This window comes from Myotis myotis, unplaced genomic scaffold (assembly GCF_014108235.1).
Source record: "Myotis myotis isolate mMyoMyo1 unplaced genomic scaffold, mMyoMyo1.p scaffold_m19_p_44, whole genome shotgun sequence".
In the NCBI taxonomy this organism is placed as follows: Eukaryota; Metazoa; Chordata; class Mammalia; order Chiroptera; family Vespertilionidae; genus Myotis; species Myotis myotis.
The window spans coordinates 1,151,133-1,176,175 of record NW_023416351.1 but is presented as its reverse complement, the minus strand read 5'-3'; the positions used below and the strand labels follow the sequence as shown (position 1 = coordinate 1,176,175).

The 25,043-nt window shown below is 64.6% G+C and overlaps 3 protein-coding genes and 1 long non-coding RNA gene across 6 annotated transcripts; 2 read left to right on the top strand and 2 right to left on the bottom strand.

Annotated features, from left to right (window-relative positions):
- Positions 1-5,489: 5,489 nt before the first annotated feature.
- On the bottom strand, positions 5,490-10,032 carry LCN15 (lipocalin 15). Its single transcript, XM_036306944.1, has 7 exons — positions 9,444-10,032; positions 8,916-9,055; positions 8,769-8,839; positions 8,472-8,582; positions 7,698-7,799; positions 7,149-7,227; positions 5,490-5,624 (listed from the first exon to the last, which is right to left on the bottom strand). Exons 1-6 carry the CDS (start codon positions 9,543-9,545, stop codon positions 7,193-7,195), a joined length of 561 nt encoding a protein of 186 aa, XP_036162837.1. The 5' UTR covers positions 9,546-10,032; the 3' UTR covers positions 5,490-5,624; positions 7,149-7,192.
- Positions 10,033-13,291: 3,259 nt separating this feature from the next.
- On the top strand, positions 13,292-16,332 carry TMEM141 (transmembrane protein 141). 3 transcript variants are annotated; one of them, XR_004967243.1, is made up of 6 exons: positions 13,292-13,398; positions 13,675-13,741; positions 13,867-13,950; positions 14,197-14,304; positions 14,721-14,858; positions 14,980-15,088. XR_004967243.1 is itself a non-coding variant. In XM_036306915.1 (6 exons), exons 1-6 carry the CDS (start codon positions 13,345-13,347, stop codon positions 15,092-15,094), a joined length of 624 nt encoding a protein of 207 aa, XP_036162808.1. In that variant the 5' UTR covers positions 13,292-13,344; the 3' UTR covers positions 15,095-16,332. The 3 variants fall into 3 exon arrangements, 2 of the variants coding, with proteins under 2 accessions (XP_036162808.1, XP_036162809.1); XM_036306915.1 differs by having other exon boundaries at positions 13,867-14,008; positions 14,980-16,332; XM_036306916.1 differs by having other exon boundaries at positions 14,721-15,017.
- A 1,376-nt stretch (positions 16,333-17,708) lies between these two features.
- On the top strand, positions 17,709-24,713 carry CCDC183 (coiled-coil domain containing 183). Its single transcript, XM_036306917.1, is given in 15 exon segments — positions 17,709-17,895; positions 17,898-17,990; positions 18,919-19,040; positions 19,402-19,479; positions 19,625-19,792; positions 19,928-20,032; positions 20,335-20,457; positions 21,517-21,642; positions 21,728-21,782; positions 22,296-22,396; positions 22,992-23,152; positions 23,383-23,560; positions 23,562-23,753; positions 23,830-23,926; positions 24,467-24,713. Coding segments are annotated over 15 exon segments (1,785 nt in total). The 5' UTR covers positions 17,709-17,828; the 3' UTR covers positions 24,586-24,713.
- Positions 19,776-24,844, bottom strand: LOC118655279. The gene is made up of 4 exons (XR_004967244.1): positions 24,707-24,844; positions 23,715-23,868; positions 20,024-22,474; positions 19,776-19,921 (listed from the first exon to the last, which is right to left on the bottom strand). It is a non-coding gene; the product is annotated as an uncharacterized LOC118655279 (long non-coding RNA).
- Positions 24,845-25,043: the final 199 nt, after the last annotated feature.

The window sequence follows — 25,043 nt, the reverse complement described above, 5'->3', positions numbered from 1 at the left end:
TGGGCAGCTACGGTGTCGTCTTGGGGCGGTCACGGAGGCACACCCCACCCCACCCCACCCCACCAGGAAAAACTCAGGGCAGCGGGTGTGGTCGGGGGTTTATTTGGGGCCAGTGCTGCTGGTCCGGGGCAGGGGCAGGAGGGGCGGGTGGGCTCCCAGCAGCCAGCCTGGGGACAGGCTCCTAGATCAGCTCCTGCGACACAGAAGGGCGGGGCTCAGGGCTGCCGGCTCCCAGGGCCCCGGGCAGCGGTCAGGACCGCGCATGGGGCTGGCGTCCGGCTGCCGGGTGGTCAAGTAGAGCCCACTGTTCCTCTGCCTGCAGAGCCGCTGGCAGCCCCCCCTCTGGGCCGTGATGAGGCCGAGGGGCCCACAGGTGGTGGTGGGCGTGTGTGGGACATGGGGGCCTGAGACGGTGCCCACAGGGCCCCTCCAGGCTGGACGTCAGCGTCCAGCGGCCCCTGGCTGCCTGCTGCATGGAAGGGGTCCCGGCCCAGCCCCCAGCCAGCGGGCCCTGCACCGGCCTCCGTCCCCGCCTGGCATTGCGTGTCACCCCCCTGGAGGCCGGGGCTAGCGGAGCCGGTCCTGTTGGGCGGGGCCTCAGCGGGCAGAGCGGCCGGCGAATGCTCACCTCCTTCAGGAGCTTGGCACACCTCCCTGTGGACGGGGCGTGTGAGGGACGCGGACGTGCCCGGACCCCACCCACAGCGTCCCCGGTCCATCGCCCGCCCCAAGGCCTGGGCTCACCGTGCCGGGCCACCAGGTAGAGCCCCGTGTCTGCCGTCAGCTCCCGGAACCGCCAGAAGCCCGGCTCATCCTGGTCCTCCAGGCTGCGAGCTGTGGGTGCAGCAGGCTGAGCAGGTGAGGGGGGCTGAGGGGGGCTGAGGAGGGCTGAGGGGGGCTGAGGGGGGCTAAGGATGGCTGAGGGGGGCTGAGGGGGGTTGAGGGGGGCTGAGGGGGGCTGAGGGGGGGCTAAGGGGGGCTGAGGGCAGCTAAGGGGGGCTGAGGGGGGCTGAGGGGGGCTGAGGGGGGCTGAGGGGGGCTGAGGGCAGCTAAGGGGGGCTGAGGGGGGCTGAGGGGGGCTAGGGGTGGGGCAGCAGGACCCCAGCAGGACCGCAGGGCCCGCCAGGCACTCACTGAAGTACTTGAGCACGTGGAAGGCCCTGCCCTGCCAGTGGAGGGACAGCCTCAGGATGGCGTAGCGCTCGTAGTCCGTGTCGATCACATGGATCTCCCTGTGGCCTGGGGAGCGAGTGGAAGGGGCGGCTGTGCAGACCAGCACCCCTTGGGGTCAGACTCCCTCCTCTCCGCACCCCCCTGACCCGTCCATAAAGCCCGGGTGGAGGTGGGGCTAGAGTAGCCCTTGAAGGGTGGCAGGTGTATTCGTGAGAAAGTCTGGAGCGTGGAGAGGAGCGCAGGGAACAGCACGTGGAACAGAGTGAGGAACAGCACAGGGAACAGCACAGGGAACAGAGTGGGGAACAGTATAGGGAACAGCACAGGGAACAGCATGGAGAACAGCACAGGGAACAGCATGTGGAACAGAGTGGGGAGCAGCACAGGGAACAGCACAGGGAACAGAGTGAGGAACAGCACAGGGAACAGCACAGGGAACAGAGTGGGGAACAGTATAGGGAACAGCACAGGGAACAGCATGGAGAACAGCACAGGGAACAGCATGTGGAACAGAGTGGGGAACAGCACAGGGAACAGAGTGAGGAACAGCACAGGGAACAGCACAGGGAACAGAGTGGGGAACAGAGTGGGGAACAGTATAAGGAACAGCACAGGGAACAGCATGGAGAACAGCACAGGGAACAGCATGTGGAACAGAGTGGGGAACAGCACGTGGAACAGAGTGGGGAACAGCACATGGAACAGAGTGGGGAGCAGCACAGGGAACAGAGTGGGGAACAGCACAGGGAACAGCATGTGGAACAGAGTGGGGAACAGCACAGGGAACAGAGTGGGGATCAGCACAGGAACAGCATGTGGAACAGAGTGGGGAACAGCATAGGGAGCAGCACAAGGAACAGAGTGGGAGCACCAAGGCCACGTTGCTGGTATGCAGGGCCACGGGGTTGTACCTGCAACAACAGGACAACATTCTTACCGGGAAAAACAAATCTCCCCGAAACATCGACCTCTGAGCCCACGATGTTTTCTGTCTCACAGCTTCCTGAGCTGAAAGGCAGCAAAGTGCTCATTAGGAAAAGCCAGGCTGTGTCTCCTGCTGGGCTCACGGGGGGGGGGGGGGGGGCCATGTCTTCAGGAAGGACAGGGCGGAGCCCCCCGGACTCCCCTTTCCCCATCCATGGCTCCGTGGCTCCGGGACCACAGGAGCCACCTTCCCTGAAGCCACTTCCTTCCTACACATGGACGGCGTCGTCGGCTCTGATGCTAAGGGAGAGCCGGGCTGCCAGGAGCACGGGCTCTGGTCTCAGTGGGGGAGGCGGGTCAAGGTCTCAGTGGTGGACGCAGGGAGGGCTGGCCCACCAATGACCACACCGTCCACACCCCAGAGCCACCGGCGTGCAGCTGGGCGGCCCCGGCACCTGGCAGACACCTGCTCCCCGCGAGCTCGGGCCTCACCTATTGTACGCGGCCTTCACAGTCAGCTCGGCCCCGCGCAGGGTCAGGAACACGGCCTCCGGCCGCCGCGGGGTCTTCAGTGCCAGGTTTTGGTTGGAAGCCACGCCGACTTCCCGCCAGAACCCCGCAATCTAGAGGGAGGGGCAGAGCCAAGACCATGGGGCCGCCGGACGGAGGTCCAGGGGTGGGGCCCCCAGCCCCCCGGGGAGGGAGCTGCCAGTTCTGAAAGGTCAGCGGACAGCGCAAGGCTTGGGGCAAAGGAGCAGGCGGTCACCCTTGGGAGGGGCCCCTTCTGGCATCAGCCGGCCATGCCCACGGGAACCCCTCCCGCAGGCCGGTGTGCAGTCCCCGGGAAGCGCCTCTGCCCGCTCTGCGCCCCTGAGGGACGGGGAGGATGGCAGGGAGAGAGAGAGAGAGAGAGAGAGAGAGAGGCTGGAGAGGGTGCCAGCTGTAAACCCGGCCAGGAGCCCGTGGCCCTGTGGGGCCCTCAGCCGCCAGCAGCCTGTCCCCACAGAAGAGGCACAGCTCTGTCCTCCTTCACCGGAATCTCCGCTGATCGTTTTTGCAACAGAAAAGAAGTTGTGTCCCCAGCGTCAGGTGGGGGCGACCTGGGTGGGCGCTGGGCCCCCCGTCGGGGCAGCTGCTCCGGCCCCCGCTGGGGGTTGGAGGGACGGGGACTGGAGCAGCTGGACACGGGGCCCCTCCCGACCCCCTCTCCCCAAGACCAAGCCGGGAAGCCACCTTCTGCAGGTCCAGGTCCTGCACGGCCACCTCCACCTGCACCAGGACCAGGCCCAGGACGGCGCCCAGCAGCCCGGCCCCCATCGCTGCCCAGCGCTCTCCACGCCGCTGCCCGGCACCCGGTTTATATCCCAGGGACGCAGGTGACGCAATCACCGGCCACAGGCTGCCAGAGGAGCTGGCCTCTCCTGCCGCAGGGCCATCCCGCCGTGGGACGCCCACAGCCTCGCGGGGCTGGCCTGGCCCGGAGCAGCCGGGACAGCGTGGACGCGGCACAGGGCCCGCGGGGGCCTGAGAGCAGGAGGTCCCACCCCACAGGGGCCGGAGCACCGCCAGGCTCCCGGCAGCTCCCCGCCGACACACGGACGGGACTTGTCGGCCGGTGCCCTGGGGCCCACTCCTGCCAGGGCCCTTTTTCTTTTTCTTTAAATATATGTTTATTGATGTCAGAGAGGAAGGGAGAAGGAGAGACAGAAACATCCAGGATGAGAGAGAACCATGGACCGGCCGCCTCCTGCACGCCCCACACTGGGGATGGAGCCCACCACCCGGGCCTGTGCCCCGAGCGGGAATCGAACCCTGGCCTCCTGGCTCACAGGTGGACGCTCAGCCCTGAGCCGCGCTCTTTGGGGCAAAGGCACGGAGGGCTAGTTGGGTGCCAAGAGCCGAGCGGGGCCTGCCCTCCGGGTTCGGGAATGAGCGAGGGGTCCTCTGCCTGGGGGTCTCCTCTGAGGACCCTTCCTGCAGGGGGAGCACCTCTGAGGCCTGGGAGGGGGAGGGGCCGAGGGAGGCGGAGGAGGGTCTGGCCGGCCTGGTGGACCTCTGCAGGCACCCACCCGCCACCGCCGACGACTGCTCTTCTTCCTGTGCCATGTCCACCGTGCCCAGGCCTCCCTCCCCCACCCCAGCCCCCACCCCCAATGCCCTATCCCAGGCCCAGGGCCAGACGATTAGCATGTCAGGGTGAAGACACACTCAGGCTTCCTGGGTACCGGCCTGCCCCTCCGGCCACGTGACCCAGCTACTCTGCCTGTTTCCCCGTCTGTAATGATGCCTCCTGGGTGTGGCATTGCCTCCGACAAAGGCTGTCAGGTTGGGGTTCAAGCTAGGACGGGGTGGCCCACTGGCTGGCACACTGGGGACCCAGGGGTCCATCCCAGGGCAGGGGCAGAGGGGTAAGGAGGCTGAGGGCTGGCTGACCCCAGTCCCAGGCTGACCCTGGCCCCGGGTGGATAAGCCAGGGCCCCTGGGATGGGCTTGACCGGGCAGCAGAGGGGAGACAGGAAGTGTGGGGGCACCTGCTGCCTCTGGGTGACCAGGGCAGGATGAGGACAGGTGTCCTCAGGGCCGACTCCTTCCGGCGCCAGCTCTGCCAGGGCCACAGGGCACCGGGAGCAGTGAGGCGGGACCTCTGTGCCTTCCTGCCCGCCCACGCCGGCCCTTTGAGGTGCACGCCGGACATAACCTGGAAACCCGGACTCCTGGGGAGACCACAGCCTCGGCGTCAGGGAGGGGAACGGCGTGGCACGGTCCCGGGGTGGCTCTCCTGCCCCCACATCTCCTCGAGGGTCAACATGGAGCCGGGCCCTGGAGCCTGACCCCGGGGCCTGACCCCAGCTGGGCCCCTGGCTGCTCAAGTCGCTGACCTCTGTGCCTCCGCTTCCAGGTCTGGGAAGCCAGGAGCACAGTGGGCTGACTGCACGTGCCCAGCGGCCACGTGGGCCGGCTGGCAGCCAAGGGTGCAGAGAGCGCTGGCCACCGCCCTGACCCGTTTCCGGGCCTCGCAGAGGCTTACACAGGTGCCCAAGGTCGGGGCCACTCCAGCGGCGGGAGTGAAACCCCAAGGCCCCGAGCTGCTCTGCCGCCAGCTCCTGCCACAGAGCCCCAGCAGGAGGGCCGGTCTCCCCAGGGGCCTCGGTTTCCCGCAGCTGCTGCGAGTCCATGGGGTCAAGCCGGCGGGAGCGAGATGCTGCCCGGGGTCCAGGTGCCAGGCTTAGCTGGAGCCTCCCGCCCTCACTCAGCCAGGAGGAGCCCAGCAGCCAGAGTCCCTGCCCACCCTCCTCCCTGCCTCAGTCCCCCAGAAGCCCAAGGCCGAGGTGGGGCGCGTTGTGCTCTCCCTCAGGCCTCTCCAAGGAGCGAGGAGCCTGGAGCCTGTAGAATCAGTTTATTGAGCGGAAGCGGGAGGCACTGGGGATGGGGGTGAGCAGGAGGAGGTGGGCAAGGCCTGGAGTAAAGGGAAGGCCGGGGTCTGGGAGGCGTGGGGTGCCGAGCGAGGCCTGCTGCTCCGGCTTGCCCTGCAGGGACGGGAAAGGCATGGTCATCCACCCACCCGCCCACTCAGCAAACACTCAGCCGCCCCGGCTGCCCCCCGACACAGCATCCCCTGCACGGCCCTGAGAGCTACTCAGCTACCCGAAGTTCTGCAGATGCAGAACACGCCCACCACTGCTCCCCCAGGGGCCCCAGGGCTGCCCGGGGTCCTGGGGACCCAGCCACAGTGCCGGTGCCTCCTCCCTGGCTGGCGGGCGGGCGGTGAGGGGCTGGTGTGGAAGCAAGGCCCAGGGTGGCCAGTAAACACCGCGGAGCCCACAGACCAGCACCTGACCCCAAAGCTGCTTTTTCTTTTTAAGACCATCTGGGGGGGGAGGGGGCACAGAGCAGGAAGACGGAGCTCACACTCTCTACAGGTACAACCTTCTGGAACAGCAGGATTTGGCTCGATTCCCTACGCCCTCTCCTCCTACCCGGTAATGTTCCTGAAACAACCACGCGTGTGACGGACAGAAGGCGGCACCAGGACGCCGGCAGCATCAGCTAGACCCACGGAAAGTCAAAGCACCCCAATGTCCCCAGGACCCTGGGTTCGTAGCCAGGACAGCCAGGGGCCCAGGGAACGGGGTGCAGGATAAAGAGGAAGCTGCCCAGTGCGGACGCCGTGACTCCCAACCTGTATTCACTGCTTTATTGAGGTTCCCGAATTCTCCTCCAGGAACCTGGGGAAGGGGCCTGAGGGTTCCCTGGTGTCCACTTTGGGGGAAGGTGTCCCCAAGACCCCACCCACCTGCCTGTGTGTCCCAAGGGCTCCCGGGGACCCAGCCCTGTGAGGGCAGTGAATGGGGGTCCTCCAGGGGACCCTCAGAGAGTGGACGAGGGCCCAGGCCTTCCCAAAGCAGGGGCCTGGTGCCCAGGGGGTGAGCTGGGGCATATGGGGACACAGGGTGCACCGGGTTGGATAGATCCCCCCCAACATTCAAGTCCACCTGGAACTCTGAATGTGACCTTTTTTGGAAATAGGTTCTTTCAGAAGTAATTACTTAGGGGTCTCACAATGAGAGCCCCTGGACTTAGGGTGGGCCCCACAGCCAATGACGGGTGTCCTTGTTAGAAGAAGGACCTTTGGACACAGACACGCAGAGGGAGACGGCCATGGGACAGTGGAGCAGAGATGTGAGGGACGGGTCTACAAGCCCAGGGAGGCCAGGGTTGCCGGCACCACCAGGAGCTGGGGAGGCAGGGAGCTGCCTCTGGAACCCCGGGAGGAGCCAGCCCTGCCTGCCCACACCTCCATTTAGGGCCTGTGGCTGCCAAAGCTGTGAGAGGGTAACTGTCTCTTGTTTTTAAGCCACCCCGTTTGTGGTCATTTATTATGTCAGATGAAGGAAATCCAAGGGGGCTTCCTGGAGGAGGGGAGCTGAGACTGAAGCACCACAACCCGGCGGAACAATGCAAGTGGATTTGGTGGGAGGGGAATCTGGTGGGAGAGCAGGAGGCCTGGGGAGGAGAGGGCGCAGGCCCTGCAGGACAGGAAGGGGGATTACCCTGTCCTCCACCTGGGAAGGGCCCAGGTGAGTCTCCAGAGCTGTCAGGGTGCCTCCTGGCCCCCCGAGGAGCACGCATCTGTAGGAAGGAAGACAGTCCGTGAGAGGCGGAGCCGGCAGACACGCCCCACCAAGCCCCCAACCCCTGGGTGTGGTGGGACCGGTACAGCCAAACCCAGAGGGTGGAGCCGAGGACTCTCCCTTCTGGGCTCCCCAGGCCGCTCCCTCGGGGTGTGTGGGGGGGAAGGGGCTGCGGGCAGGAGGGGCTGGAGTCGCTGCCAGCCCAGCCGCTGGCTTAAGCTCAGGGAATCAGAAAGGGAGCTGAAGGCGGGGCTTGGCGGGGCGGGATCTGGCCTGGAGGGGCGGGGCTTGGGGCGGGTTGGTGGGCGGGGCTTGTCGGGACTGGTCAGGGAGGGGCGGGGCTTGGTGCTACAAGGCTTGGCCGGGGCGAGGCGGGGGCGGGGTTTGGTCAGAGCGGAGGGGGGGTGCGGGGGGAGGGGCTCGGCCCGGGCGAGGCTGGGGGGGGGGGGGGGGAGCGAGGCCGGGCACCTGACTTCGGCAGCATGACCGTCATGTCGTCCGGGAGCTCCACGGTCGGGTAGAAGTCCCGGAAGGCCTTCAGGGCCTGGGGACTCGCCTCCTGGGTTCGGCCTGGGGCAGAGCGGGCCCCTGTAACCCCGCGGCTCACAGAGGTGAGCGGGGAGGACAGACAGGTGTGCCTGCCTGGCTGAGGGGCTGTGGGGGCTGGAATCGGCCCAGAGGGGCGCCCTTTCCCGAGTCACACAGGGTGTCCAGGAGGTGGGGGCCCAGCTGCTTTGCCTGGGCTCGCCTCGCCCCCCATAGACTCTCCTCCTGCAAGGCCACCCTCCTGCCTTCACCCACCCCAGCCTCTCCAGTTGGGGGAGCGCCACTCTGCAGATACCCCGGAAATTAAAGCCAGATAGGCTCTCAGCCCTGGTTCAGGGTCTCAGGCAGCCAGGAAGGTGGGTCCCCACCCTCAGGAGGCCAGCGGGGGGCCTGCGTGTCCGCCCTCAGAGGCCCCTCCAGGCAACCCCTGCCCATCAAAGCGCGGTGGGTCCCGCTGCCCCATCTCACACCCGGACCCGACCCTCCCTGGCCCAGACTTGGGAGTAAGTGACCAGGAGGAGGCAAAGGAGGATTTGGGGCCGGTCCTGAAGGGGCGGGGCCAGGAGGAAAAGGGTGGGCGGGGCGAGAGGGGTGGGCGGGGCGAGGCATAGATGGTGGGCAGGGCCTGTGTGGGCGGGGCGGGGCATAAATTGGTGGGCGGGGCCTTGTGGGCGGGGCGGGGCAGGCGGGCCTCACTGTAGAGCTGCACCATGGTGCTGAGCGCCCCCTCCAGCTCCTTGTAGATGTAGACCACGGCGAAGGAGCTGTAGTCGGTTTCCTCGATGCGCACGTCCAGGTAGCCCAAGTCTGGGGAGGAGGAGAGCTGCAGGGGCCCCGGACCGACCCCCACCCGCGCTGGCCTCTGCTCCCAGGGGCGAAGGGAGAGGGGCAGGAGATGGTGATGGAGGGGGTCCTGGGTATAAGGACAGTCCCATGATCACCCCATGGAGAACCGGCATCAGGGGCCTAGGAAGGCGGAGGGGCAGGACCTACCTGGGACTCTGAAGTGTCCCTCGGCGCCCACCTTGAGGAACTCGGCGTCCATGCGGTTGCAGCCGTCACCCCTGAGGGTGCACAGCCCACTCACTCTCCGAGCTGCCCAGGCTCCCCCACCCGCCAGCGGCACCGCGCCAGGCTCACCAAGGGAACTCCATGTGGACGTTGAGGTTGCCCCCAGCCCCGGCGGTGATGGCCGTGGTGGACATCAGCAGGTGGTCCTTCTTGCCCAGGAAGACCTTGCAGTCGGAGGCCATGGCGACCACGTACCAGAGGCCTGAGAACTGGGAGGAGCTCGGTGACCAGCAGGCTCAGGGCCCAGAGCACAAGGCCGGCAACCCAGAACCGGGACTTGTCTGAGGACCCACAGCGGGTCTCCAGAATGTTCACCTCTTGGGTCTGAGGCCGGGGTGGACAAGAGCCTGTTCTGCACGTATTGGGGGCAGGTCACACCACCACTGTGAGCCTCCGTACCCCACTGCGAAGTGGGTCAGCAATCACCCCCCACAGGGTGGTTTCAGGGTTCCATAGAGAGCAAGTCTAAAGGGTCGTAGGCCGGAGGCCTCGCAGGGGGAGACGGCTCTGGCTGTTCCCCCATCCCTGTGGGTTTCAGCAGCTCAGCCCCCAGCCCCACCACAGCACAGCACAGCACAGCACGGAGGCCTCCAGTACCTTCTTGGCATCAAAATCTGGCTGTACCAGGACATCACCCCAAGCTGTGGACGCACAGAGCAGCACCAGAACCCGGCCCAACAGAACGGACTGCATCCCCATGCCTGTCTTTGGCCCCTGACTGTGTCTGAGCACCAGCGGACCCGGCTTTATAGGTTTCAGCCGACTCACCAGATCGGCAGGCTGGGCGGTGTAAGGCGTTCGGGCTCCGGAAACCCCAGCCTCCTTTGTCCATTGTTGGGCACAATCACTCAAGTGTCCCCACAGGCTCCGGGGGTCATTTCCTGGATGGCTCCAGGAAGCTGGGCTCTCACCTGACTCCTCCAAGCTGGGGATTTGCCCCCTGACCTGCCCGGCAGTCCTGGGGGCCCGAGCAGAGACTAGGGTCCTCAGCACCTCCGTCCACCTCCATTGTGGCTGGGGCAGGGACCCAGGGCCCTTGGGGTGCTGCAGGGAGCAGTCAGGCTCAGGTTAGCTCTAGCCAGCGGCCCCCACTCTGGGCCTGGGTCCCCCCCAGTCCTCACTCCCTCTGCTCCCCACACAGTAGTGAAGTCACTACTGGCCCGGCCTTTGGGCCTAGTCCAGGGGCAGAGCCTGTGCCAGGGCAGCTGTGACAGAGGTGACATCAAAGGCCTGGGCGCCCCTCACTCCAGACCTCCTCTGCCCCACCCCTACCCCCACACAGCCACCAACTAGGCCTCCAGCAAGCACGCGGAAGGGTGGGGGTGAGCTGTCACTCAGGATGGATTATGGTCTCTGAGTCGCCTTATCACCGGTTGCATAAGTATTTGGGCGGGAGTGTCGCCAGGGAGGCACTGCCGGCTGGTGGGGGCTTGGGGTGCCAAGGCCTCTGCAGGTGACCTCTCGTGTCCATGCAGACCGAGCACCCAGGGACACCATGGCAGGAGCGGCATGTGGCCTGGGGCACCCCACCCAGATGCCCCGGGTCCCCGGGGAGGGCTGGAACTAGCAATGCTCCAGAGTAGAAGGGGTCTGGGGTGGGAGAAAGACCCGGGTCGCCAGCGTGAGGGAGGGGTGGAGCTGAGGCTTCTGCTGGCGCCTCCACAGGGTTCAGGAGGCGCCAGCTCGTCCCAGAGTCACAGGATAGAAGGCAGGCAAAGTCTCCCAGGAAAATATTTACACAACATACATCTGATAAAGGACTTGGACCCAGAATCTACAAAGGACTCTCAAGACTCGAGAATAAAAACAAACCACCCAATGTGGAAAAAACAACACACAAAAAAACGGGAAACATGGTTTAGAAAGATATTTCAACAAAGACATTCGTCCAGCCGGCGTGGCTCAGGGGTTGAGCATCAACCTATGAACCAGGAGGTCACGATTCAATTCCTGGTCAGGGCACATGAGCCCGGGTTATGGGCTCAATCCCCGGTAGGAGGCGTGCAGGAGGCAGCTGATCAATGGTTCTCTCTCATCGTTGATGTTTCTGTCTCTCTCTCCCTCTCCCTTCCTCTCTGAAATCAATAAAAATATTTTTTTTAAAAAAAAGAAGACATTCGGGTGGAAAATAAACATGAAAAAGAGTTCAACATCCTTCGTCCTGGGGAGAGGCAAGTGGAGCCCCCTGGGACACACCTGCTCGCCTGTGGGAATGCAGCGTGTTTTTACACAAACACATCACGGCTGGGTGGAGAAGTGGGCGGTGCACTGGGAACCGCCAGGCAGGTTCCTAAAGCTCGACACTCATTTGCCCCCCGACAACCGCACCCCCAGGGGTCTACGCCAGAGAAATAAAACACGCAAAGCCCAGCGTGGGTGTCGGGGGGACTTCATTCACCGGCACCGAGGAGTGGAAACAACGGTGTCTCGGGAATGGGTGACGGAGCTGCAGCCCCTGGCGGTGGGCACTTTTCAGGCACAGAAGGAACAAGTCGTGAGTTAGCACAGCAACTTGGGTAAATCCCACTCCCGTGATGCGGTGAGAGACGCCAGGAAGCACAGCCCGGGCCCCTTTTCCAGGATGTTCTAGAAAAGGCAAACCCAGAGGCACAGAAAGCTGTGCCATGGTTGCCAGGGACACGGTGGGAAAGCCACTGATGACAAGTGGCCTGCAGAGACTTTGGGTTGGGTGGGCTGCGGTGGTCACATGACTGACTGCATGGGTCTAAACTTAGAGTTACACGCCAAAAAGGGCGAATTCCACTGTACTTAAATCAGGCCTTAATTTTTTAAAAAATATATTTTATTGATTTTTTTACAGAGAGGAAAGGAGAGGAACGAGAGTTAGAAACATCAATGAGAGAGAAACATCGATCAGCTGCCTCCTGCACACCTCCTACTGGGGATGTGCCCGCAACCAAGGTACATGCCCTTGACCGGAATCGAACCTGGAACCTTTCAGTCCGCAGGTCAATGGATGCTCTATCTACTGAGCCAAACCGGCCAGGGCAGGCCTTAATTTTTAAAAGCGTATATACAAGCTACATCTATAATAATAAAAGCATAATATGCAAATCAACTGAACGGCAGAACGACCGTCCGGACGACCTTCGGACAAAGCTGGGGCTGCGAGAGCGGAGACTCTTGCACAAATTTCGTGCATCAGGCCTCTAATGTGTATATAAAATCTTCCCCAATGCCACCTCTTGGGTTAAGGGCAGGGCAGCCTGAAGGAGTATAAGTTCCCACTAGAAGTCCAGAGCGCCAGGGAAAGGGTGGGGCGGGGATGGAGCAGGACAGACCTCTGGCAAGAGCACAAAGCTTGCTCTAGTCGGTTTGGCCCAGTGGATAGAGCATCGGCCTGCAGACTGAAGGGCCCCGGGTTCGATTCCAGTCAAGGGCACATGCCGGGTCGTGGGCTCGATCCCCAGTGGGGGACATGCAGGAGGCGGCTAATCAATGATTCTCTCTCATCACTGATGTTTTTCTCCCTCTCCTCCGCTCCCTTCCTCTCTGAAGTAAATTTTTTTTAAAAAACAGCTCAGAGCTTCAGTCCTTCCTTGGGTTAGCAAGGACCTAGGGTCAGAGGACTCCATTCTCCTGCTAATCTGGAGCCTGATATCCTTCAGTAATCGCCTGCTGGCAAGGTGCGCGGGGGTCCCTCCCAGCACCCTCACACACCCACGCGCCTGTGCAACGCACAGTGTGCACACAAGCACACCCACACAGGCTGCAGGGTCGCGGCCCCTCCTGGAGCCGGGCGCCCAGGCCCCGCAGGGCTTGCCCAGGAAGAAACCCGCGGGAGAGCAAGGAGCTCGCTCCTCTGGGACAGAGAAGGGAGGCGGCCTCTGGACCCGCCTGGGCCCGTGTGGTGGGGACCCCAGCAGCATTTCCGCAGAGCTGCCCGGGGCACCCAGAGGTGAGACCCTGAGGAGGCCTGCACCCGCCCAACCCCGCCCAGGCTCACTCTGCCTGTTAGTGTCGGGAATTCACAGCCCAGACAGGAGCCCGTGTGCTGGGGGGCGAGCAGCAGAGGGCTCAGTTGGTGGAGTCCAGCTCCAGGGACCAAGCTGGGCCCGGGACGGGGAGCGCGACCCGACCTCCGCCGCGCAACCTCGCAGAGCCTGGGCTGCAGGGCGCGTCAGGCCCCGCCCCCTACTCCGGGCCCGTCCCCTCTTCTCAGCCCCGCCCCGCCCCGCCCATCTGGTCCTTACCAGGTCCCGCCCGGCCCCTCCGCCCGCACCTGCGCAGATAGGCCCTCCAGGCCCCGCCCCTTTCCACCACGCCCCGCCCCGGCCGGCCCCTCCGCCAGCACCTGCGCAGATAGGCCCTCCAGGCCCCGCCCCTTTCCACCACGCCCCGCCCCGGCCGGCCCCTCCGCCAGCACCTGCGCAGATAGGCCCTCCAGGCCCCGCCCCTTTCCACCACGCCCCGCCCCGCCCCGCCCCGGTCCCTCCGCCCGCGCCTGCGTGGACCGGCCGGCCAGGCCCCACCAGCCATGGTGAACCTGGGCCTGTCCCGGGTGGACGACGCCGTAGCCGCCAAGCACCCGGTGAGAAAGCCGGCCTAGGACGCGGGCTCCCGACCTCGGAGCTGCCCTGAGCGGGGCGGGGGCTCGGCGGGTGCGCCCTCGTCGGGGCCAAGGGGTAGAGAGTCAGGACCCTCTGCTATGGGGGTGGGGCACCCTGGTGGGCATCCTGCTGGGCATCCGGCATGGGCGGTGGGATGTGTCCCAGCTCAGGGCCTCACGGCGAGTGCCGAAAGGAGGGGCGGAGGGACCGCGGAGGAAGAGGGGGGACCTGAGCGTGACCCCTCCCCTCCCCCGCAGGGGCTGGGCGAGTACGCCGCCTGCCAGTCGCGCGCCTTCGTGAAGGGCATCGTCACCTTCGTCACAGGTAGGCCGGGCCGGGTGCTCAGCGTGCACAGCCCGCGCCCTCCTGTCCCCATCTGCCTCCCCAGCAGGTAGCGCCTGCAGGTGCTGGGCGCCTGGCCAGCCTGCCCACAGGCCTGTCTCTTGCAGGCACCGGGGCGGCCTTGGGCCTGCAGATGTCCGTGCAGAGGAGGCTGAAGTACCCCTTCCAGTGGACCGTCCTGGTGGCCGTGGGTGGGTCCTCCCTGCCTGGGCCCCCAGGTTGCCGGGGCGACTCTGGCTCTTCAGAGGAGTGGGTCCCACTAAGAGCCCCGGGGGGCTGTGTTCCAGGCATCCCTGCCCCGGGGATGGGGCCCCAGTTCCCGGGGAGCCCTACCCACGCCCACCACCACCATCCGCCCAGAAGATCCTGTGCCCACGGTCCCGTCCCTGAGAAGTGCAGAGGCCCACCTCCAGCCCCCTGCCCGTTCTGCCCCCCAGTTGCAGGCTCCGTGGCCAGCTACTGGGTGACCCGCGTGGAGACCCAGAAGTGCAGCGACCTCTGGCTCTTCCTGGAGACGGGGAAGCTCCCCACGGACATGGGCACAGGTGAGAGGCCGGGGAGTGGGGGGCGGAAGCCGTGCCCCTGGTGCCCCGAGGCTTAGGCAGGCAAACCTGGGGCTGGAGTGGAGGCTGGACGGGGTCTCTCGCCTCCTGCCGTGCCCCCAGCATGCACTTCCCGGAGAAGGAGTGAGTGCAGCAGGTGGAACTTGCAGCTCCATGAGCAGGAGGAGGACCCAGGAGGGGCTGGGTGGGGGGAGTGCAGAGAGAGGCGTGTGGACACCCCATGAAGACGGCTGGATTGAGGGGCTGGGCATCAGCCAGCCAGCGGACGGGCCTTGGTCCTGGCCTCCACTGCCTGCATCCCGGTTCGAGGCCTTGCCTCTGTCTTTGCCACAGTAAAATGGGTGCAGGGACCGTGAGCAACTTCAGGGTGTGGACCTGTCTCTGTTTGCCTCTTACAGATCCGCGCACCTAGGAGAGCTCCAGCCAGGCGCACAGGACCTGGGCCCAGAGAGTTCTAGAACACAGCGCTCAGCACCTCGCACCCCAGGCTGGCCCTCCCCGCTCCGGAGGCCCTGCCCGCACCCTGGGGGCGTGTGGTGAGAGGACTCTGCACTTGGGGGCACGGACACTCCCTTTCTGGGCCCGCATCCCCCAGGGCCAGGGGGACAGGTGCTGCTGGGCTGTGGGACTAATAAACGCCTTGCTCTTCCTACCAAGTTCTACAGCAACTGGGGCGCAAGAGCAGGAAGAAGCTGGGAGACAAGTGTCACCTCCGTGCCCACGCGGCTGCTACTGGAGGCTCTGCCAGGCAGTTCCTGAACCCGCCCTGTAAGGCAGTGAGGCCTCTCCATGCGGGGGTGGGGGGTTTGTTTCCATACAACCTGGCACGGAGGAGCAGACCACCGGGTGTACAGCCAACAGCACCTGGTCCCGAGGGACAAGGGGCAGGACCCGGCTGTGCCCACCCGCCCGGCGCCCAAACACGCGTGTCAGATGAAGTCACCGCTCTCCGGGGGCGGAGGGGGGCTGAGCTAGCTTCCTGGAGCTCTGTCCCCACAGAAGGGAAGCTCACGAGTGGGACGGACCAGCCACCTCCCCGCCCCAACAGGAAAGGCAGATTCTATCACCTCCGGGCAAGTCCATGGTCCTTTGCGGTTGGCTCCCCAGTCTCGCTGAAGGCACAGCCAGGCCAGCCCCTGTGCCTCTCCGCCTGGCCGGTCATTCAAAAGAATACCTACTGAGCACCTACTATGCGCCATGAATCTTGATGGACAGGTAGTGAAGGAAGCCCAAGGTAACCATGGCAGAAGCCACCTAGAGTCTCCTTCCTGTAAAAGTCCCAGTGGGTGGCCAGGAGCTGACGTTCAGGGGCCGGGGCCCCTTTTAGTCCGTTCCCTGCTGCAACGGCCTCTCTTCCAAATCTCCCTCATGGCACAGCTGCCAGCTCCGGCCATCTCGGCTTCATCCCCGTCAACAGGAAGGAAGAGAGCAGTTCACTCACCGTTCTGCTCGCACTGCACTGGCAGAACTAAGTCCTGAACACTTGTGCAGAGGCACCCAGGAGGGCAGCCTTGCTCTGGGCAGCCGTGCGCCCCCACTACAATTCTATATCTGAGCGAGAAGGAAGAACCAATAGTGGGGGACTGTAGCCAGGCTCTGCCTCAGACTCTGGTTGGGAGCCTTCCGTCTCCCCAAGGCTAACGCCTGGCTGAGCGGGAGGGCAGAGGGTAGGGGGGTTTTAGACCTGACTGGATGCACTTTTTTAAAACTGAGAGTGGCCAGAAAGGTAAGAGGTCCTGGAGGAAGATGGGCGGAGACCATTGTTGGGCTGAACCGTGTCCCCCCAAATTCACACATTGCAGCCCTAACCCCAGGACCTCAGAACACAATGCATTTGTAGATTGGACCTCTGAGAAGGGGAGGAAGTTAAAATGAGGGTGGGTCGGCCCTAGCTGGTTTGGCTCAGTGAATAGAGCGTCACCCTGTGGACCAAAGGGTCCCGGGTGCGAATCCAGTTAAGGGTACATACCTCGGTTGCAGGCTCTTCCCCATCCCAGGCCCTGGTCAAGGGCATGTGCAAGAGACAACCAATCAATGTGTTTCTCTCACATCGATATTTCTCTGTCTTTCCCTCTCTCTTCCACTCTTCCTAAAAGTCAATGGAAAAATATCCTCAGGTGACGATTAAAAATCCTATATAATAAAACCCTAATATGCAAACCAACCAAACAGTGGAACAACCAGTCGCTATGATGAGCACTGACCACCTGGAGGCAGATGCTCAATACAGGAGCTGCCCCCTGGTGGTCAGTGAGCTCCCACAGGGGGAGCGCCACTCAGCCAGAAGCCAGGCTCACAGCCGGCGAGGGCAGTGGTGGTAGCGGGAGCCTCTCCTGCCTCCCAGGTGGCAGCGCTGAGGAGCAACGCATGGAGTGGTAAGGCAGCAAGCAGGCGGGCAGTAAGGAGCAAGGGGTCCTGGACCATGAGAGGGGTCCCGGACTGCGAGAGGGCGCAGGCCGGGCTGAGGGACACCCCCCCACCCCCACCAAGTGCACAAATTCTGTGCACCAGGCCTCTAGTAAATAAATAATAAAATAAAATGAGGGTGGGCCCTGATCCCACCTGACGGGTCCCTTATAAGAGGAGGAGATGTGGACACACATAGGCACAGAGAAGAGGCCATGTGGGGGCGCAGGGGGGCAGCCACTGCAGGACCTTGAGGAGCCAGCCCTGCCCACACCTGGGTCTCGGACATCCAGCCCCCAGGACCTGAAACAATGAATGTCTGTTGTTTAAGCTGCTGTCCGTGGTGTTTTGTTAGGGGGGGTCCTAGCGGAGTCACACAGGGTAGCTGGGAAAAGTAACAACCAAATTCGGTGGGTGCCGCCCCTCCTGGGGTCCCAGCTGTCCCGTGCTTGGGGCACGCGGCTCTGGGGAAGCTTGGGCCGGGGGTGCAGAGATGGGGGACTGACCCTTCCTGGAGTGACATCTAATGCTTGACTCAGGCCCTAGCCAGTGTGCCTCAGTGGATAAAGCATCGGCCTGCAGACTGAAGGGACCCGGGTTCAATTCCTGTCAAGGACTCGGTCGCAGGCTGGATCCCCTGCTCGGGCCTGTATGGGAGGCAACCAATCGATGTTTCTCTCCTCCTCCCTTCCACTCTCTCTAAAGTCCATGGGAAAATATCCTCAGGTGAGGATTAACAAACAAGAATAAAATAGGTTTTAATATATAAATAAATAAATAAAGCTGGACTTGGGAATTCCTGGGGGAAGTGGAGGCAGCGAGGGCTGAGGCTGGGCGTCTCATGGTCACTGGGGTGTGGAGTGTGAACTTGGGGGGTGAGTGGTCAGGGTTGGGAAGACAGTGAAGGGGACGGGACGGAAGGGGGGGGCGGGGGGGGGGGCGGCCCTGCCAAACCACCACGAAGTCTCCCACCTGTGGGGGAAGGTGCTGGCCCCGGCCACGCCCCCAAACAGAGAGCAGCCAGGAGGCTCACCCTCAGGCCAGCTGGCGGCAGAGGGTGGTGCTGGGCCCGGGGCTTTAGAACCTTGGCCCCCATCACAATGGGCCGAGGTTCCGGGGACAATTTGAACTGTTGTCCTGCTGAGCAGGCCCAGCACAGGGAGGGTGGAGGCGGGGGCCTGCGGCCACGATGAAGATGTGGGGCGAAGGGGGGGACGTGGAGGAGCAGATCCAGGAGCTGAAGACCATCACGCAGCTTCAGGGTGAGCCGCCACCCGGGGACCCCCTCACACCCACACCACAGTCCGCAGCTCCAGGGTGAGCCCCTCACACCCACACCAAGTCCGGGGCCGCCTGCAGGAGCTCAGGGCTTTGTTTTGTTTTCAATCCTCGCCCACCCGAGGGTATTTTTCCATTGATTTTTAGAGACAATGGGAGAGAGGAAAAGACAGAGAGGAATATCAATGTGAGAGAAACACATCCATTGGTTGCCTCCTGCACGCACCCTGGCCGGGGAGGAGCCTGCAACCAAGGTACGTGCCCTTGACTGGAATTGAGCCACGGACCCTCCGGTCCGCAGGCCGACGCTCTGTCCACTGAGACAAACTGGCCAGGGCAGTGTTTTGTTTTTTTAAATATATTTTTATTGATTTCAAAGAGGAAGAGAGAGCTACAAATATCAGTGATAAGAATCATTGATCGGCAGCCTCCTGCACGCCCCAACTGGGGGTCCAGCTGGAAACTCGGGCCTGTGCCCCGACTAGAAATCGAACCGTGACCTCCTGGCTCATAGGTCGATGCTCAGTCACTGAGCCACGCCGGCCGGGCAGAACTTCTTTTAACACAGGGGCAGCCCAGGGCAAATGGCCTAGTGGTCAGCCCACCACCCACCTCCCAAACAGCTGGGAGGAGGCCGCAAAGAGGCCTGCCATGCAGGGGACCCGGGTGGGGAGAGGAGAAGCTGGGGGGCTCCACAGAGATTGGAGCATCGTCGACCCCAAAGCTAAAGGGGACAAGGAGGGACAAGGAGGGACCCAGCTGCTCCCCACTGCTAAGCGCGGCTGAGCGGCGAGGCCCTCGGCCCCAACGGAGCCGCGACTGGAGGCAGGGCCCCGGCTGGGAGCCCTCCAGCCCCGGATCCCGGCGGAGCCCGTGGCCCACACCTGGCCCCCTCCCTCTGCCGGCCCACAGAGCAATGCCGGGCGCTGCAGGTCCAGGCCATGAAGGAGAAGACGGTCAAGAACAAGGCCACGGTGGCTCTCCTGCGCAGCAACATCCGCCGCGGGGCCCAGGAGTGGGCTTTGGCTAAGAATGTGAACAGCGCGCCCCGCCCCGCTGCCCGGGGGTGGGGCTGGGCGGGCCGGACCCTCCGGTGGGCGGGAGCGCCCTGCCCTGTCCCGGCTCTGACCTCTGGAGCTGGGGCATCGGGAGGGGCGGGCGGGGACACGCGCTCCGGGGCTGCACCTGCAGCCGGGGCCCTCTGGCCTTGTCGGGGGGACCTGGGCCCTCCGCTCCGCACCCCTGTCACACCTCAGCTGGGAGGCCCGGACGGGCCCCTGAGCGCCCTGCCTCCTGGGGTCTGGCTGCGGGGCTGGCGCGGGCGGGAGAGGCCTGGCGGGGCCGGCGGCGGGGGGACGCCGAGGTGCGCCCGGCTCAGCCGCCGCCGCCCCACAGCACGACAAGCGGTCCATCTCCCGGGCCTGCGGGAACGACGTGCCCATGAGGCTGGCGCACTGCCGCTGCTCCATGGAGGTGAGGCTGCAGCAGGGACCCCCGCCCCCGCCCCGCTAAGTGACGCTGTGGAGCCGGTGGGGCAGTTTCCCGCCCCAGGGCCCCTCCCCGCCCGCCCGCGGCGCGGGGATCCGCGGCCCCCGGCACACCGTGCCCTCCCGACCAGGTGGCGCGGGAGAAGCTGCGCAAGTACGTCTTCGACCGCGTGAACGTGCACAACGTGCTGATCCACCTGGTGCGGCGGCGGGGGCAGCAGCTGGAGAGCCTGCAGCTGCAGCTGGAGGGCCTGCAGCACCAGCCGGTGGCCACCAAGGAGGAGCTGCGCCTGCTGCAGGTGGGGGCGGGGCTCGGCGAGAAGGCGGGGCCTCTGGGAGGTGGGCTGGGGGCGGGGCTCCGCGGGAAGGCGGGGCTAGGTGCGTGAGACACGCCCCCCAGGGCTGGCCTCTGGCGCTCGCTGTACCTTCTTCAGGTCATCCGCCAGTTGGAGAACAACATCGAAAAGACAACAATCAAGATCACCACGAGCCAGAACATCCACCTGCTGTACTTGGGGCTGCTGGATTACCTGAAGAAAGTGAGCCCAGCCCCGGGGGTCCCGCTGGCGGCAGGGGCCGGGGCCTCAGGCCCAGCCCGTGTGCAGGGCCGGGATCTCCGCTGGGACGGGAACCGGAGGAGCTGGTCAGGGCAGCCTGTCCCTCGAGCCCTGAGTCTCTGACCCCGAACCCATGTCCAGCGAGCCCCTCTGGCCCCATACTCGGGGCGCTCAGTCTGCGGTGTAGGTGTGGGGGGTGGGCACAGGCCACCCTGTGGGGCCACAGAGAACGGGGAGGCCAGGGGAGGTGCCATCCGGTCTGTGCCCACCTGCCCTGCCCTCAGGAGCTGTCAGGATACCCCACCCAGCTGGACAAGCTGCAGAACCTGATGGCTGACTACTGCTCGGAGCTGTCGGACATGACAGTCATGTCCCAAGATGCCATGATGATTACGGATGAGGTCAAGGTGAGCACAGGCCCCTGGCTGGGGCCCTGCAGGGCTCTGTGCACACCCGTCTGGCCCAGGCCTCCTCAGGACACCTCCGTGCCTTACCACCTCCGACCGCCAAAGTCCAGACCGCCCACTGCTCACACTGTGGCCCTGGACAGAGGGAGCCTCCTCGTCAGGAAGCCATGGGGTAGACAGAGGAGAGAGAGACCTGGCTTGGGCTGGGCAGGGCCACCAACCCGCCCAGTCTGTGCCGAGGCCCCCTCAAAGCCGTCCTCGGGAAGGGGCACGTGAGGAGGTGGCCACTCATGCAGTTGTCCGTGTCACGCAGGCTCTGGCCAGCACAGCAGAGACCTGGGTGCTGTGGGCTGCTGGCTGCTGGGGGCCCGCAGGACGCACAGGAGCTGGGGCGAAGCTGCAGAGGAGCGGGCGGAGAGCAGTGGCAGCTGTGGGTGGCTGGGGCTCAGGGTTCGCCCCCCCCCCCCCATCCTGGAGCCTGTCCCCCTAACCTAGAGCCCTGGGAGGAAACAGGCCAGATGGGACCCCATTTGTGTTTCCAAACAGGTGTGTTCTGGCTGCAGACCAGAGGGGCCCAGAGGCTGGTCACTGGGGCCAGACCCATGGCAGAGTGGGGGGGGGGGGGGGCAGCGAACCCAGAGGGCTGAGAAGCCTTTGAGTGGTCACCCGAGGAGGGGGCACTGAGTTAGACGTGAAAGGGAGCAGCCCCCAGAATGCACAGCCACGGGAGCAGGACAGGAAGAGGCCAGGTTTGGAGAAAGATGAAGAGTTGGTTTTTAGACACTCCAGTATGAGTTCCGAGGGGGGCTGGGCAGAAGGCTGCAGAGGGCCGGTGCCATGCCTGTGGCCAGCTGACTCCTGCGGACTGGGGTGGAGGAGCGCAGTGCAGGGAGGGAAGCAGAATGGTAAAAGCGCTGGGCACCGTGTTGCAGGAAGAAGGCCTGGCCGACAGCCTCGATGGCTGTTCTCAAATCTAGGAATTCGGGGGAAGTGACCACTGGAGTTAGCACGGGGGAGGCCTCCCTGGGACGGACTCCCACCGCCTGCCTGTGTCCCTAGATGAACTTGCGGCAGAAGGAGGCGACCTTCATCGAGGAGCGCCGGGCCCGGGAGAACAGGCTGAACCAGCAGAAGAAGATGATCGACAAGATCCACACCAAGGAGACCAGTGAGAAGTTCCGCCGGGTGAGTGCCCACGGCCGGTGCAGCCGGGGTCTGGGGGGCTCCTCTGTGGAGGATGCTGCTCACCTCACCCCACCCCGTCCAGCAGGGCCGGAGGGACTTGGACTTCCCCACCAATCTGATGAGTGCGGAGAGCCTGAAAGGTGAGAGCTCTGCTCCCACCCGCCCCAACCAGGACCTGAGAGGCCAGCACTGGCTGGAGCCACCCAGACAGGTCACCGAGGGAGGGAGGGGGCGTGCCCCTGCCTCCCCCTGGTCATACCTGCAGAGGTGGGGCGCCTGTGGCCACCAGCTTCAAGGCCACCTGCTTTGGGCTCATGGCCAATTACTGAACCTTTGGCTTCTTAGCTGCAAACCCCACAGGCACCCCAGGGCCTGGTCACCCAATGACTCCTCAGAAGAGACAGCTCGGGCCCTCTGAGCCGCCTCCGAGAAGCCCCCCTAAGCCCCACCGAGCCAGGCTCCGTGGTTCCCCTCTGGAGACAATGCCCAGGGGCACCCTTGAAGGGCCGGTTTGCCTGGAAGCGGGGTAAGGTGCAAGCACCTGTGACAGGGACCCAGCTCTTGGGGGGCCCGCCCTGACGAGAGGGCAGGTGCAGAGACCTCTGTTCCCAGTCCGCCTGCACGCTGGCCATCCTTCCCTCTGCTCCGCCCAGTGAGGAAAAAAGAGACCTCCCAGGCCGACATCGAGTACCAGGCGAATCTGACTGCTCTGCTGGAGAGAATCAAGACGGCTGTGCGGTGCTCCCACCTCTGGGTACAGCTCCTGGGCACTCCCGGGGTGTTAGGGAGGGGCGGGGGGCTCCGCGCCCACTGGGCCGGGCTCTGCGGGCACCTTTTGGAATGAATGAATACGCAATGCTGTGGCCTCGACAACTCAGAGTAGAGGCCCCTCCCAGCATGTTCCAGGGGATGAGAGAGCCACAGAATCTGAGGACCCGAAGGCCTCGGCTAAGGTGTGGCCTCCACCTCCAACCCCATCCCCTTCCCAAGCTGACGGCATTATAAGGAGCAGCTGCCTCTCCACCTGTCCCCCCTTATTTTAATCCGATCTGGGTTTATTCTTAGCAAGCCTCGAGCCCTGTCCTCGGCCCTGACCTAAGCTTGTCCACCCTTGCACAGGCGCCCTGCGGCCGTGCAGTCTCTCAGTGGTGGTCTCCGGTCTGTCCTCTGCTTGTTGTGGGGGTGACGTGCAATGACACACACACAGCACTTCACCCGACGGACGGATGGCCCCCCACAAGCCCTCAGGGTCCAGCCGCCAAGGACATCATTCCTGACCACGGGGAGGGGCAGTTCAGTGGGCCCTGCCCGGCTGGCCCACACCTGCTTCTCCCTCCTGGGACGGCCAGGACATCACAGGCCAGTTCCTGGCTCAGAGGAACACGGAGGACAACCTGCAGCTGCAGATGAGGGAGTGTGAGGAGAAGCGGACTCAGCTGGGGGCCTTGATGAGGAAGCTGGAGATGGAGGAGGCGCTGCTGAAGTTCCACCAGACGTCCAGCTCCGACAGGTACCCAGGGGCCCTGCCCTTCCTCTGTCCAGGCTGCCCGCCCCCCAGGCTGGGCCAGGGCCAGGCTCTGAGCCCAGGGTGTCCACTGCCAGCCAGCCTGCTCATGCGTGCTCTGCAGCGGAGCCGGGGACCCACACGCCCACATCGCAGCTCTTGAACCCCTGAATCTAGCACAGCACCCAACTCCGCCCTCAGGTCTGTGCCACCTTCCTCCCCATCGTACTCGACAGCTCTGAGTCCGTCCAGCATAAAATGCAGGACCTGCTGAAGGGGGAGCAAGAGAGGCTGCAGCTGGCCCACACAAACATGACCAAGAGCCAGAAGCTGCTGCTCACCCTGCAGATGGGCATCGACAACCTGTACCTCCGGCTGGTCGGCATCGCCCTGCCCGAGGACCAGGTACCGGCCCGCGTGCGGCGGAGCGGCCTGCACGGGGAGCTTGGGGAGGCCGGAGCGGGTCTGAGCCCGACCTTGCGGTCTGCAGAAGATGGCCACCCCCGACAGCCTGGACGGCCTGGACTTGCACAGCAAGCTGGCGTACTGTGAGAGGAAGCTCCTGTACCTGGTTGACAAACTGCAGGCGCTGTCCACCACTGAGGAGGTAACGCAGGGGCGGGGGCGCAGAAGCCCCCCCATACCGTGTCCCCTCAGAGCTGACCGTCCCCCGGGCCCTGCAGGACAACACGAAGGTGAGGGACGCCCTGGAATCCTCGACTCTGAAGGAGAAGCAGAACACCAGGATCACCTTTGAGGAGCTGGAGGACGATATGATAGGTACAGGCTGGGGGGGCTGGGGGGCCAGGAGGTGGGGCGGATGGCTGGGCTGAGCGGTGCAGGGGCAGAGGTTGGGTGTGCTGCTCGCTCCACCTGCCCAGGGGGGACAGGGATGGAGGGTGTGCCCGGGACTTGGTGTGGCCAAGCCACGTGGAGAGGCTAGCCATGTCCTGATCCCCATCAGCAGGCAGAAAGGAGCAAGGGGGAGCCCCGGGCAGAGAGAGCCCTTATCGGGGTTTCTGAGGGAAAGGCGGGGTCAGCAGCTGAAGGGCAGCTCCTCCGAGTGACTCCGGTGGGCAGGGGACTGGGGCTGAGCTGTGCCGGGGATGTTGGGGTGAGACTTCGATCGGGGAGGGAGGGCTGTGCAATGGTCGTTGTGCAGGAAGACACACCCAGGCGCCCGGGGGCGCGGTCTCTCCCGGTCCGTAAGGGCCCAAAGGCCAGAGCATCCGGGACGGAGTCGTGTGGTCCACGCCCGCCCGGCGATGAATGAAGGCGGAGGCCAGCCCAGGGCTGACCCGGCTCCCGCCTCTCCCCCAGAAACCTTCCACTTCGCCGACGTGGACCACAGCTACGTGCCCTCGCGGGCCGAGATCAAGAAGCAGTCCCAGCGCGTGATCGAGGAGAAGTTCAAGACGGCCAAGAAGAAGAAGAAGTGACCCGGGGGCCCCGCGCCCCCCGCCCGCGCCCCACCCCCGGCGGGCGCTTTGTTACACAAATAAACATTTTTCCAGAACGGCTGGGGGTTCCGAAGGGAGACAGGAGTCTCAGAAAGTGAACCTGGGCAGGCGCATCGCGTCGGGAAGATGTGGGGAGCGGGGTGTTCGCTGTGGACCCGGGGCCCCGGAGTCCGGGGTGAGGGCGAGAAAGGGCTCCAAGCGCGGACGCGGCCAGAGCGGGATTGAACTGAAACCCCAGCACCGCTTTCGCCCGCGCCGCCTCGTGCGCATGCGCACCGCCGCAGTCCATGGCCCTCGCGGCGCCCCGTAGCCGTGCGCGCCACCTCTTGCGCATGCGCACCGCAGCATTCCCGAGGCCCTCGCGGCGACCCGTAGCCGTGCGCGCCACCTCTTGCGCATGCGCACCGCAGCATTCCCGAGGCCCTCGCGGCGACCCG